Source organism: Lissotriton helveticus, chromosome 2_1, assembly GCF_964261635.1.
Source record: "Lissotriton helveticus chromosome 2_1, aLisHel1.1, whole genome shotgun sequence".
Lineage (NCBI taxonomy): Eukaryota > Metazoa > Chordata > Amphibia > Caudata > Salamandridae > Lissotriton > Lissotriton helveticus.
Window position 1 is genome coordinate 705,031 of NC_136059.1, and position 14,840 is coordinate 719,870.

The 14,840-nt window shown below is 47.0% G+C and overlaps 1 protein-coding gene across 1 annotated transcript in view; it reads left to right on the forward strand.

Annotated features, from left to right (window-relative positions):
- LOC144819159 (uncharacterized) overlaps window positions 1-14,840 on the forward strand; it is a 505,388-nt gene that overhangs the window by 188,014 nt on the left and 302,534 nt on the right. Inside the window, exon 7 of the mRNA XM_078677131.1 lies at window positions 993-1,219. Within this exon, the coding sequence (XP_078533257.1) occupies window positions 993-1,219 (227 nt within the window). The remainder of the gene's footprint in view (window positions 1-992; window positions 1,220-14,840) is intronic.

Sequence of the window (14,840 nt, forward strand, 5' to 3'; positions counted from 1 at the left end):
TGTAAGGGTTGTCTGGACTAGTGCACGGTGCCCACTTACATAAGTCACATCATATACCACCAGGCCAGCTTCGCACAACTGCCTTGTTTTATGTGCCTGCATATATGCATTGTTTCAGCACCATGGTAGAACTATTGGTGCTTGTAATCATATTCTTCTGCTTCTGTCTACTAATCATTGCAGCACATGTATTTTATGCAAGAATAATGTTGGTCCAATAAATATTATTGAAAACGTCCCACTGTGTATTCTCTACATATTTCTCTGAAAGTAAGTGAGCACAAGTGACTGAGCGAAAGGTCTTGATCTGTTTCCACGATCCCTGAGGGATCAGGTTGTGATGTTCAGTGTTTGCCAGAAACCATTCGCTCCCTGATAGGCTTATGGTGTCACTGTGAGCTTGCTGGTCTCTAGGCCAACATATCCTGCGGGGTGTCCGGAACCAGTCTTGACACCAAGACCCTAGTTTATGTTGTCAAAATAGTGCAAAGAGATCCTACGGATTGGTAGGAACTACATGACAATCTTCTACCCTCAAAGTCAGCAAAGCATCTCCTTCCCTAGTCTCAGGAACACACATTATCATTAACAGACGTTGCTTTGGACACATTATCAGTGCAACCAGCTCTTCTCAGGCAGGCACAACCTCTTCTCCCTGTTTCTCCCTTTCGGTGAGACTATAAGTAATCACAGGGTTCTCCAAAGTCATTCCTCGAGGGACAGATCCTGGCCAGATTTTTAGCATATCTACGTATAGGTAAATGTAGTTATTTTAAAAATAGAGGCCTGATACTGGAGAATACATAACAATAAACTATTCTCTAGCTATTAAAGGGGTCTGGAAAACAGCTGACTGTTTGAATATGTGTGACCAAATGTATGACAGAAACCTAATTAGATGTGATTTTAAGTAAACAGTGATATTCCTTCCTCAAAGTCCTTGGCAAACGTAATGTTTATGACAAATATTGTTCTTTTCTTTCCACTTGAAGGAAAACAGAAAGTGGATGAAACAAGACAGGCGGAGAGAATGGAAAGAGAGAGGAGAATTGCGGAAGAGATCAAAAGAGAGAGCAGTACCCTAGAGGAGAAGCTGAGGAAAGATGTACAGTGGGTCAAGGAGAAGGGACAGCAGCGAGAACAAAACCGTATTCAGGAGCACTCACATATCATGCACTATGTGACAGGAGGCAATGCAGGTGCTATGGAGACACACGAGGTAGGGAACATCCCGAATATGTTGTTTTATATTGTAATTGCATTTATATAGCTCTTACTACCCCTGACAAGGTGTCAACGTGCTTTTTCGGCGAGTAGCACGCTACTCCGGGACCCATTGATGATTAGTGTTGAATTAGTATAGTGAAACATGCAAGTACATTTTAAGTGGTGGATAGGTTAGTCAGTTATTTGGATTTGGAATGATAGCAGAAGGATAGAGGATGAAAAAAGGTTTGTATTTATATAGCGCTTGTTACCCCTGATCGGGTGTTGAAGCACGCTACTCCGGAAGCCCATAAAGGATTAGTGGTGAATTAGTATAGTTGAATATGGAATTTGAGAAATGAACATGTTAGTCTGTTAATTTTGGTTGAAAAGGATAGTGGAGGGATAAAAAGATTGAAGGATTTTTTTGTTTTTGTTTTTTTTTAAGTCTTAGCAGTAGGAGGAGGCTTTTGGTCTGGATGAGTAAAAAGGAGTTTTGGAGGGGGGAGTCAGAGGGAAGAGTTTAGAAAGGTTTGTTTTGGGGAATAGGTATGGTAGAAAAAGGTGTCAGATGATACAAGGAGGGGTAGAGTAGGAGAGAGTCAAGAAAGGGTAATTTTGGGGATCATAGTAGTGGTATGGGGTTTGGGATAAATGAGAGTGGATGTAGGGGATATATTGATAGATCCATAAGTAACTTAAGTTTGTGGATGTGGATGGTCTGGACTGGGTATTGCTAAATGGGAAAAATGTTAAAGGGCAGCATTTCTGGCCCTGACCCTAGTAGCCAGGAGCTGTCTGGAACCCTTAAACATTGTTGCCATACCAGCCTGCCTTGACTGCCCATAGCTAGACTAGGGAAGCTCCTGGAAACTTCTAGAATAGGGGCGGAGTCTGTTTTTGCCACCTTAGAGGGTGGTCACATGACCTGGGCATATATAAAGAAAGGAGGGAACGTTTTCAGTCAGTTGGGGCATCACTGACCTGGGGGACCCTACGCAGGAGACTAAGGCGGTAGGGCCTAGTCAGAAACCTATACCACTGGGGGTGACAGGGTGTAGGCACTGCCCACCAAGCTGTGTGAGGAACACTGAACTAGCCCACTGATCTGGCCCGGCGGGAGGGGAACCCAGGGACCACCTGCAGTGACCTGCTGAGGAATCCTGTCAGCAGCCCTCAACTCAACCCCCCCTCAAGAAACCAAGAATCTGTTACCTATCAAGGACGCAGGAACCACCAAGCGCCAAGAAGAAACCTACCTGCCACAGGACTACTGGGGATCAACCAGGTACTGGGCTGTGCCGTCCCTGCCCCCTCTGTCAGCACCCGTGGCCCCTGCGCTGTCCTGCATCATCCCCTCTGCTGAAACTGCCTGAACTGCCTTCCCCGCACTCCCCTGCTGTGCCCTGGGGAAGCGCTAGACCCCTGAACATTGCTGCCTGTCACAGCGCTGTGCCGCCCGACTGTGAGCCCCCGAGGCGCTATAGTCAACAAGCGCCTCCCTGTCCTCGACGTGCTGTGTCCTGGCAGCGCTATTTAGACGGCACTCGCCGCCGCTGCCCCGGGACATTGGTGTGTGTCTTGGAGCTCTACATCATCCCCGCCCTGCCTCAGGGAAGCGGTAGCAGGCCAACTCACCGCCGCAGCCCTTGCCGTGCTGACGTGACCCCGCCGCGCACCAAAGGACGTCCGAACCCGTTGCAGCCTCGGCGCTTCCCCGGTGTGGCCATCGCTGCCAACTTCAGCCCCTCGGCGGCCCCCTGAGCCAGGAGAGGGACGCCGCACCTTGCCGCTGGCCCGCAATAGGCCTGACGAAGCCATCCTGCCGGCCTCACGTGACAGGGGCGTCGGAAGAGACTCTGCCCCCGCCGCGCTCCAATTGGCCGCTGACGTTGCGCCACCGCAGGCAGCGCTGCCATAGGCGGCTGCGGGAGCGCCCTCAAGCCCCATTGGTCCCCGGGTGCTGCCAGGCTGAAGGAAGGGCCGGGACCAGATGAGACACCGGCACGGGGACTCAGAGCGAGTCTGGAGCCCCTGCCGACTGCACTGAGCTGAGTGAGGCCCCGGAGGGCAGGAGCCCTCCCCTGCCTGCCGATTCCACCGCAAGGGGCCTGGAGGAGGCCCAAAGCCCGCAGGTAACGTCCCAGGGGAGGGCGGACTACACGAGCAGAGCGGGGCCTCCCGGGAGTGAAATGGAGGCCCCGAAACTGCCCCTCCCCTCGGGAGGACTTGAGACTCGGCCCCGGTGGCCCATGATTAGCCCCTACCAAGATAAGAACTGGGCCCAGACTCTGGTAGGCCCCGAAACTCGGGGCTAGTCAAGTTAACCCCTGCCTGGGGTCAAGTTAAATGTGCATATTAACCCTATACCTGTTTAGTGCTGGCTAATGCAATGGTTCACTTCTGTTAATGAGATGGTTTACCTTGAATGCAATGCTAAGCCCTGCCTAATGCCATGTTTAGAAAAGGGGGTGGTGATGAACAGAGTGCCTGAATTAAGCAGACCACTCTTACCCAGTCCAAAGATCAGGGCTTGATCCATCACCGTTTTTTAGCTCACTGCACCATCCCAGCTCAGAACTTGGCTATATGCAAATTAGTCTGTTCCTGTCCCAGTGCATGATGGGAACAGGGCAAACCAAACTACCAAGCCAATTCTTGTACTGGGAAGGAAGCAAGCTTCCGGGGACCGGTTTCTGCCATTTCAGGCGTCGTCGGCCCGGCTTGCTTGAATCCTGATGGTGCAATGAGCAAGGGACTCACATCTGAGTATACCCTTCCACGCTTATGGTGGCCAAAATGATTCAGAAAAGGGGGTGGTGATGAACAGAGTGCCTGAATTAAGCAGACCACTCTTACCCAGTCCAAAGATCAGGGCTTGATCCATCACCGTTTTTTAGCTCACTGCACCATCCCAGCTCAGAACTTGGCTATATGCAAATTAGTCTGTTCCTGTCCCAGTGCATGATGGGAACAGGGCAAACCAAACTACCAAGCCAATTCTTGTACTGGGAAGGAAACAAGCTTCCAGGGACCGGTTTCTGCCATTTCAGGCGTCGTCGGCCCGGCTTGCTTGAAATGCCATGTTTATTCTTGCCTAATGAAATGTTTGCCCTTCATAAGGAGATGGTTATTTTTACCTGACGGAGATGTTGCCTGATTTCTAAAGAGTTTTTACTTCTGCCTAATGAACTGCTTATTGCTGGGTAATGACACGCTTATCTCTTTAATGAAATGTTTATTCAGGCTTGCTGAAAGGTGAACTAAATGCCTACAGTTATGGAGTGAAGTGCTCATGGCTTTAATGAAATGGTTATTGCGACATTTTATATTGGTTATTGAACTGCTCCCTTTGCTCCTCTGATGAAATGCTTTAATGTAATGTACTAAGGAGATGCTGATGCCTTGATTCCTGATTTCCTTGAACCTTGATCTAGATAAAACTTATTGATTTAAATGAAACTTACTGGTGTGGTCTCAGTCATTGTGTGCGCTCACTGGCTTAGTGGATGTGTGTGTTGTATGGTCACTTTACACCTGAGCTTTCGGGTGCCTACCTGCTCGTGCCAGGCTACCTCCCAGGGAACTGGTGACCCCAGTTCCTACAGTCTGCATCAACTGGGGGGCAGAGTGAGAGGGGAAGGGGAGAAAGGGAGACCGAGGGAGACGAAGCACAGTGCAGGAGTATGACTTTATCCGGCTACCTTAACGCTCCTCAGACGTATTCCTTGCGCCCTTTCTCCCACCCTCTCCCCATGCGTCTAGAGAGAGCACTAGTCAGATGATTCTGTGACATGTGTCTTTTGTTTGTACCTGAAAATATGCCAAAGGTGAGATTTGAATCTAGTTTAGATTCTCGACTGGAAGAGATCACCTTCCCTGTCCATGAAACACTGACCTTGCGGGGGTAGGCAGGTGCACCCGGGTGCAGGGTACATACAGGCTGCCGGGGGTCAACAGTTCTGGCACAAGGGCTTGGTGCTCTTATTACTTTTCAGTTTAAGGGATTCATTCAGAGCTTTGCATCAAGTGAAAAATTGGGCACAAACATTGTTTGTAGTTGACAGATTTTCAAAACTGAACCCTCCAAGATGTGCAGATATGAGGGACTCTCTCTTCCCCCTCTCGTTCCATCTCAACCTCTCTCTCTCCCTTCACCTCTCTCCCCTCTCTCTCTCTCTTTATTGTTGTGGTTAAGAAAACAGTCTGGAAGAGGTCTCAATTTTCCCTGGCCCATACAACACTAGGGTAGCCAACTTTCCATTATCACTTCACAGGGCACTTTGTACGTGTGGAGACACATTCACTAACTCGACCAGAGATTGAGTTTACCAAGTGTGAATACTGTTCATACTGTGTTTGAGTTCCAATCGCCATCGTCCACAAGAAGACCATCAGGGTCTCAACAAACACCGACGACACTCTCAGCACCGCCGAACACATGCACTTCCAGATCCACACGGACCCCAAGACTACCCTAAGAGGACCCTTGTCTACAGACCACCCGGACCCCGACCACAATTCTGCGACGCCATCGCCGACTTCATCAGCATGCATGCACTGACCTCCACCGACTACATCCTCCTCGGAGACCTGAACTTCCATCTGGATAACAACAACGACAGCAATTCCTCCACCCTGATAGACAACCTCGCCAACCTCGGACTGGAACAGCTCATCACGACGCCGACCCACATCGCCGGACACACGCTAGACGCCATCTTCTCCTCATTCCCACACGTCTCCTTCAGCCACGTCTCCGAACCCACCTGGACCGCCACCATTGCATCCACTTCACCTTCCGGAAACCTGTTGCACATCACTGCACCCTACAGATCCCCCGTCGCTGCTGGGGCAAAATCACCGAAGTACAACTACAGACAAACCTCGCACTCAACCCACCGACCAACCCCTTCTACCCCAACGATAGTGCGCGCACCCTCAGACGATAGATGGACGACTGCGCCAACACCTTAGCCCCCGCTGAAAAAGCAAACCCTCAAAGACACCAGCAAGAGAGCCAACTGGTTCACTCCGGAACTCCTAGCATCAAAGCGCAACTGCCAGAAGTTGGAGAACATATGGCACAGGGAGAAGTTGCCGGGCAGCCGCGCAGCCGACAAAGATGCCATCCGCAACCACAACCACCTCATCAGGACCTCCAAGAGGACCTCCTTCAAAGACCGCCTCAGCAACAACGCACACGACAGCAAGGAGCTATTCAACGCCGTGAAGGAACTCTCCAACCCCAGCTCCAACGTCAACGACATCCCGCCGTCGCCAGCCCTGTGCGACTCCCTCACCACCTTCTTCCACCGCAAGATCACCAACATCCAAGACACCTTCAACCCCCGGATGACCCTAACAGGCCCCAACATGCTGGAACCACCACACCCCACCGACCATGAAATCCTGACAATCTGGGCCAACATGAGACAACAAAGCAAGCAAAGATGGCTGGGTTACAATTGCGCTGGGCCACAGTGATATCAATATTATTGCATACAGTACAGAAAGCTCCAAGGATAAGGTTTAGGCCATCTGTCTACAACCAACTGGCATGATCAACTCATAACCATATTAACAAAATACAACATATTTCCTGAGCTAACGAGAGAATAAAATTGTGAGAGGATCAAATAACAAGTCAACGTTTTTTTCTTTTCTTCTTTTATTTCACGTGGTAAGCGTCCTTAAAATTCTCTAGCCGACACGTGTTTGGTCTATAGGGGTGTTTAACCACAGACTTCTTCAGGGCTAGAACAATATAATTTAAAATCATCAGACAGTTCATTTTGAATATTCTAGCATAACTTAAGTCACCTCAATTTTTTCAAAGAAACTGTCTTGTCATATATTTGGCTAAGTGTACCAGTTACAAAGTGATCAGTTATCACCCAAACATAGTGGTTCCAAAACTTTTGAACCTAAGAAAACAAGGTGCAAGACTTTAAGACCATCACCACCTCTTGGTGTGTCATCGACACATGCAATAATATGTGGATCCACCCCAAATCTTAACGTTGATCAAAAGGAAATATATGTGAAAATCCAGATCAAGGCGTGAAAAACAAACTGTGCCCAGAGATGAAAATGAAAAAAGGAAAATTCCAAAGTAAGGAAATAAAGTAAAATGTAAGAAAAACCAATACTAGCCATTTGTACCTGTTTCTTCTACGGTCGGTCTATAACTCTCTCTTTCCCATTACCCCATTAAGGGTGTGCTGGGAGTTATCATTCCTAGTAAACTGCCAAATAACAAAACATCCCTTTAGAATCTAATGACACTAATCCAAAATTTCAAACTCGATCGTCTCATATATTTCATTTGAAAACTCACTCAAATATCCGCGTTTCCCGGCGTGCTATAGCAGCAATATGACACTGTGTTCCACATATGTATAGAGTAAGTATTTTCTTCCTAGAACCAAAATTCAGGATAGAGGGAACAACATGAATTTGGAGTATTATTCTCCATCTTTTTACTACAGCCCTTTATAATACACAAATATCATGGTAACTGGACTGTTTCTCTTAAACCACAATTCATGAGTCTTGGTTTCTTATTCATATTCTACAGTTTGACTTATATTCTAACATATCTCGAGTGCTCAACACCCATCCTTTCATTATGCCGCAAGTGACTCCATTGTAATCCGATCCCTTAATCTTCTAAGACGAGATACGATCATTATCACAGTCTAATCCAATGTTTACCATTCAAACGTAATACTGCTCATTACCCTCGTCATAAAATTATCTATAATTGCACAGTTAAGTATCATAGTTACTGTCGACAGATCCAATGAAATGGACAGTTTCATAAGTGTGACCAGGCAGCATCGATAACTTTTACGAATGTGCATTAAAAAGCGGCTATGTAAAGTGAGCACTAATATCTCGCAGGCATACTTTTACCGAATTGCAGCCACACTAATCGAGTCTACAAAGTTCTAATCTCGTCCAACTTGCATGAAATTAGAAGAACTAGCGGTCCTACCTGAGACAATATCACGTCTTCATGCAGACGAAGTATTTGGCGTTCAGCACCCGCGCCATGTTCAAACAACAAACAAATACCCGTCCTCGATAGTAGAGGCAAACGACGGACTAAACTCGCTTCGTCTGTCTTACTGTTATCTGATTCCCTTACGGTCGCGCCATCTTGTATTAGGCATTGTTCTCTTACCGCTAATGTAAGGGTTTGTTATGTATTATAATACCAACTTGAAATCCAAATTCTGTAACCATTTCACGTTCCCGTGAATGAATTACACTTGGTTATATGAATTACTCTCACTTTCTGTTCTTTCACAAAATCACTTTGGACAATAAGAGTTAAAAGTGTTAGAGAGTTTAGCAAGTTGAGAGAGAATTAAGCAAAATTCACCGTGAATACCACCACCTTTACATATTTTTCGTGTCTCCCAATGGTCAACTATGATAAACATCCGATTTATCTATATGTCATGAATACATTTCATGTTCAATTTCACCTACATCATTTCAAATCTGTACCAAATACATACTTTAGCAGAAACCTCCATCCTATGGTACATATACATTTTCTATATTGACAATCCTCGACATGTAGTTGAACAGTGTAGTAGTCTGCCATAAGCTCCTTACATCAGACAATTTGGTCATCATGATTATATACCATTCCATCTAACAGATTTCTATGTGATATATCAGAAATCAGGGCAGCATAATTCTGTTACAGACATATTGGTTGCAATATACAAATGATTACACTATGATCTATCCTGTATTATGTATATTCCAACATTGTCATCATTCCAGTCTCATTAAACAGTAACCATTATAAAACCCGATACAGATATTAATACACAGGACCTCATATCTATTTAATCTGCACATTGTTTTCAATACATGTATTTTCCGTCAAACAGCTAAGTTATATATAGTAGGATTTATAGATTAGTTACCCAAAAAATATTGCAGCTCATCATCAAAGTTCAGACCCCTCTCAACCGCATGTACCTGCATTATCCACCTTGCCTCCAATTGGCGAAGTCTGAGCTCCCTGTCACCACCCCTTATGTCTAGGGGCATGGTTTCAATCCCATGGAAGGACATGGATAAGTGCTCAGTTTGTGATTCACACTCTATCGCATGAGATGTTAGAGTGTGCCTCATATCCTTACTAAAGTGTTCTGCCATGCTATCCTTTAATCTACGTATGGTGCTACCAATATATACTTGGTTACATCTGCAAGTTACTGCATACACCACATACGTAGTGTTGCAATCAATGTGTGTCCTTATGTAGTAGGTCTTGGATCCATTATAGTTAAAGTGTAATATCCCATGTTGTGACATTCTACACATACTGCAGTTTCCACACCGGAAAGAGCCCTTTGCAAGTAGGTGCAACCAGTTCGGTGTCTTGTCTGGTAATTTCGGATAGCTAGGGCTGATCATGTTTTTAATCGTCATACCCCGTCGATATGTAATGGAGGGTCGTGAATTGATGTAATGTTTCAAAATGGGATCAGAGCTCAACAAGAACCAGTACTTCTTTAGTATTTGGTAGACCTTGGATGACCAAGGATTGTAGCTAGTTACCAATCTCACCAAATCCCTATTCTTATTCTTGTTGTCAATTTTAGGGATCAGAGTTTCTTGTCTAATAAGCCCAAACACTCTCTTTTTAGCCTTATTCACAACATCTTGTCCATAACCCCTACTGAGAAATCTTTTTTCAATATGAGTTACACATTCTCGAAAATCAGGCTCCTCACTACAATTTCGTCGAGCCCTGTGAAGCTCACCATATGGGATTAAATTAACAGTTGATCTGGGATGTGCGCTGTCATTATGTAAGACCGCATTATAGGATGTGGATTTTCTGAACAGTTTACTACATAACTTGCCATTGTTCACATATAAGGTCAAATCCAAGAAAGGGATCTTATCTTTGCTATATTCCATAGTAAAAGTCATGTTGTACACGTTGTCAGTCATATATGCAAAAAAGTCCAATAGTTCTGCTTCACCACCCGTCCATATGAATAGCAAATCATCTATGTATCGCCCATAATAATTAATATGGGAGTGCCATCGGGCTCCGCCTGGGCCCCAGATGTGCACCGCCTCCACCTGATCACTTTGTAACTGGTACACTTAGCCAAATATATGGCAAGACAGTTTCTTTGAACAACTAGGGCCAACATGAGCATTGAAGACACAATCCAGACCATGGGCACAATCCACTCTGGCTCGCCATCTGACCCTCTTCCACAACACGCAGAGATCAACGCCCTTCTGGAGAAACCCAAGGCGGACCCAAAGGGAACTCAAAACTTCCAGCCCATCTCCCTGCTTCCGTTCCCAGCTAAGGTCATCGAGAAGATAGTCAACATCCAGCTCACCCGCTACCTCGAAGACAACAGCATCCTGGACCCCTCCCAATCAGGATTACGCAGCCACCACAGCACCGAGACCACCCTCATCGCCGCCACAGACGACATCAGTATCCTACTGGACAATGGCGAGACGGCGGCCCTCATCCTTCTGGATCTCTCCGCCGCCTTCGACACTGTCTGCCACCGCACACTACGCACATGATGCCAAGACGTAGGGATCCGAGACAAGGCCCTGGACTGGTCCTCCTCCTTCCTCTCCGGCAGAACCCAGAGAGCCTGCCTCCCCCGTTCTGATCCAAAGCCTCTGAGATCATCTGCGGCGTCCCGCAAGGATCCTCCCTCAGTCCTACGCTATTCAAAGTCTACATGACGCATCTTGTACGCATGCATCGCCCGACATCACGACCTCAACATAATCTCTTACGCAGATGACACGCAACTGATCCTCTCCCTCACCAAGGACCCACTCACCGCCAAACCCAACCTCCACCAGGGAATGAAGGTCGTTGCCGACTGGATGAAGGATAGCCACCTTAAGCTGAACACAGACAAGACGGAGATCCTCATTCTCGGGCCCAACCCCTCAGCATGGGATGACTCCTGGTGGCCCGCATCGCTGGGAACACCCCCGCACCTACCAACCACGCACGCAACCTGGGAGTCATCCTCGACTCGAAACTCATCATGACCAAACAAGTCAACACTGTCTCCTCCACCTGATTCAACACCATCCGTATGCTCCGCAAGATCTACAGATGGATCCCGACAGACACAAGGAAAACAGTCACCCAGGCCCTAGTCAGCAGCAGACTCGACTACGGAAACGCCCTCTAAGCCGAAGCCCCGACCAAGCTCATCAACAGACAGCAAAGAATCCAGAATGCCTCTGCACCCCTGATCCTCGGCATCCCGCCCCACGATCACATCACCCCACACCTGAGGAACCTGCACTGGCTCCCCGTGGACAAAAGAATCTCCTTCAAGCTCCTGATCCATGCACACAAGGCACTCCACAAGACCGGCCCAGCTTATCTCAACAGCCAACTCTCCTTCTACGTACCCAACAGGAATCTCCACTCCACAGACCTCTCTCTGGCTACCATCCCACGTATCCGCAGAACCACAGCCGGAGGCAAATCCTTCTCCCACCGCGCTGTCAAGACCTGGAATACCCTCCCCCTCAACCGACGACAAACCGAAGACCTTCTAACCCTCAGGAGACGACTCAAGACCTGGCTGTTTGACCAGTAGCAACAGCACCCCCCACTACCTACCCTAAGCGCCTTGAAACCCATGTGGGTAAGTAGTGTGCTTTACAAATTATTTGATTGATTGATTGATCACTTTACCATCTCCTGAAACCAGGTTTGGCTGCTTGCCAGAGCTACTTTTCAGAGAAGTTTAGAAAATGAGCAACTTTTGTATCTAAATGGAATTAAATAGTCTTTAGGTTTGGAACACCAATAGTAAATATCAGTATCTGCCACTTATTCTACCCTGTAACCATCTACTGGCACAGGAACTGGTCCAGTAGCAATGGAACTTGGAATCTTGGCATCTCGTCTCAGACGTACTAGTACGGCTAAATATGGTGGAAATAAACACTGTATTCTAAATCTAGGCAGGGTCCACAACACAGTGACTTTTCCCTGGGAAGAGCAGGCCTTTGGCCTTGCCATCAGAATCACTGTCACTCTAGGTCTGGTACATAGGACTAGCTGAAAACATAGAACCAAGAGACACAGTTTTAATCCCGTCCTCCCATTTGGCCCAATTGTATGCTGTTGACCAATCACTTTTTGAACTTATTCCTCTGCTACCTTTTTTGAAAGATTGTTAAGATTTGGGGGAGGAGTAGTGCCCAGTCTCATGTTATATTCACCAAAATGCAATATAGTGGCATTTCTATACTTTTTGCTGCAAGTAGCAGGGTGCTGCAGTCTAGTTTCTATTACTTTAGCAAACTGTTTCATCCTGGGCATGCGACTCTCCTGGTGCCCCCCGTCCACATATCTGAAAATATATTAGCGCTTTGTACCTGGCTCCATTGAAGAAATAAAGACGAATGGCCAGCAGCCAGGACAGGTCCCCAGCATGGTCTGGGCTATTTATGAGCAGGCGGCTAGACTTGAATCTCCACAGCTGAGCTTCCCCCTATGCGACATAGTCCAGGACCCCTTCCTCTCAGCCACTGATGAGTACCTCTTTCACAGCTCCTACAGGGCTCAAACAGTAAGAGTTGGTTGTCCTTAGAGAGGATTTAATGTGGAGTGCCACCCAAATTCAGAGCCTCTATGTGGGCAGCGGGACAGGAGCCTCGACTGCAGGACAAACATCCATATTAAGGATTGTTCACCACCGTAGGTATTTTCTTTGCATTTATGGAGTGATCCTAATTTTAAAATTGGTTTAACAGGACTAGAAATCCCAGCATGCAAGGACTGAAATCCCTGGCATGCTAGGATACTGTTCAGCAATGCAAGCAGACGAATCTCGCATCCATGTAACACTCCTGTGTCTGGCGCATGGTTTCAAGCTGACTTTCTTCTCTGGATGCTCTCGCGGACACAACACTACTAAACTTTGTTTTCAGACTTTATTTTGTTTTTCACAAAGTGCTTGGGGGCATATTATCAAGGGGGTTTATCTCCGCTTTTTTGGCTTTAAAAGCCAAGAAAGCGGAGATAAAATTATCTCCCTATTACCTAGCTTTCTCTAACACCAGTTAGCGACAGCTAGTAGGAGATAGCGACCATCTTGGGCCCCACTTTGCATGTCAGTGATATTTATCACTAATGACATGCAAAGTGGGCGTGCCAAGATGTTAGCGACTGGAAACAGTCGCTAACATCGCTATCTCCCATTACCAACTTTTGGAGATATTCGCGTTAAGCGCGAATATCTCCAAATAGTAACACCTGCCCTGAGCAGTTCTTAGCTATGTTATCCAATGGGAGGTAGATAACATGGCTAAGAGCATTAGCGTGGTAATGCATGAATATCACTGACTTTTCAGCGATATTCATGCATTGCGGCCGTTTTTTATCGCATTTGCTATAAACCTTGGTAATACCAAGGTTTATCTGCGGTAAAAATCGCCGCAGCTTAGCGGTAAAATTTTCTCTCTAACCAAGCAATAGCGATAATTATCACTATTGCTTGGTAATATGCCCCTTGGTACCCAAAACGAAAACAAGAAGAACACTGCAACAAAACACTTACACGTTCATTGGAGAACTTTTTTAGTAAGAAGTTCCAGCTTCGGGCGCATCTCCATCCAAGCGCCTCCGCTGCTGCAATCCACGGCGCCTCTCCGAACTTCACGAATGATGCCTTACTGCAGCTCGGTTGCTGAGTGTTTGGCCTTGCTGATGATTGTTGGCCTGTTTTGTCACCACTGCTCCCAGGGCAGCCGATTGACATAACGTGGGAACTGGATACACGGCTGGGTTGTTGCACCTGAGCCTCGGGGACCTACCAGGGAAAATAAACTTTGCAGTAAACCTGAAAACTCACGGGGGCTGGCGTGCACATCTCCCCCCTCTCTAATCCTCCCCCCGAGAGTAACGGTGATCTCAGGAACAATACGGTGTCGAAAATATAGCACCTAATGCAAAGGCTGCCCGGGGGTCATGTAGGGTATCCTCCAACAGGGCGGCCGCCTTAGTGCCACAGGAAGGCACACTAGTCGACACACAAGTGCCCCTCGGTCTAGGGACCAGGGAGTCAGTCGGCCGTGACACTTGTGTCCGTGGTGGTGGGGGAGGACAAGGGTACAAATACCCTCCAACGATGCAGCCTCTTATCTGCTGCCCGTCTCGCTGTTCTTGTCTGCTCCATGGTACACATTAGTGCATGACTTTCTCGGGGAGTGGACAGCAGCAGGGCTGCACAGTGAGGAGACATGAAGTTAGGTACAGCAGCGCTTATAACGTGCATAGTAGGCTGCTGCTTTAAGCTCAAGTGGCAACTGGGGGATTTCCATCTAACAGCAGCAGCAGCAACTGGGGGATTGTCTCATTTATTTCAGATCCTGCTTATTTGAAGTTTACGCAGAGTTTGGGGCAGGTAGAGTTGTGGAAAAGTAAATTTTGCCATGTTCTGTGTCCCTACGCTTCATCCATCATATGTTATGTGTGCATGACCAATATGCATATGTTATTCCCCATGCCTGATTAATGACGCAATTCCAGTTGTGTCCACCTCTAGTATGTTAGTTTCCAGTCCTCGTGAATACTACGAATA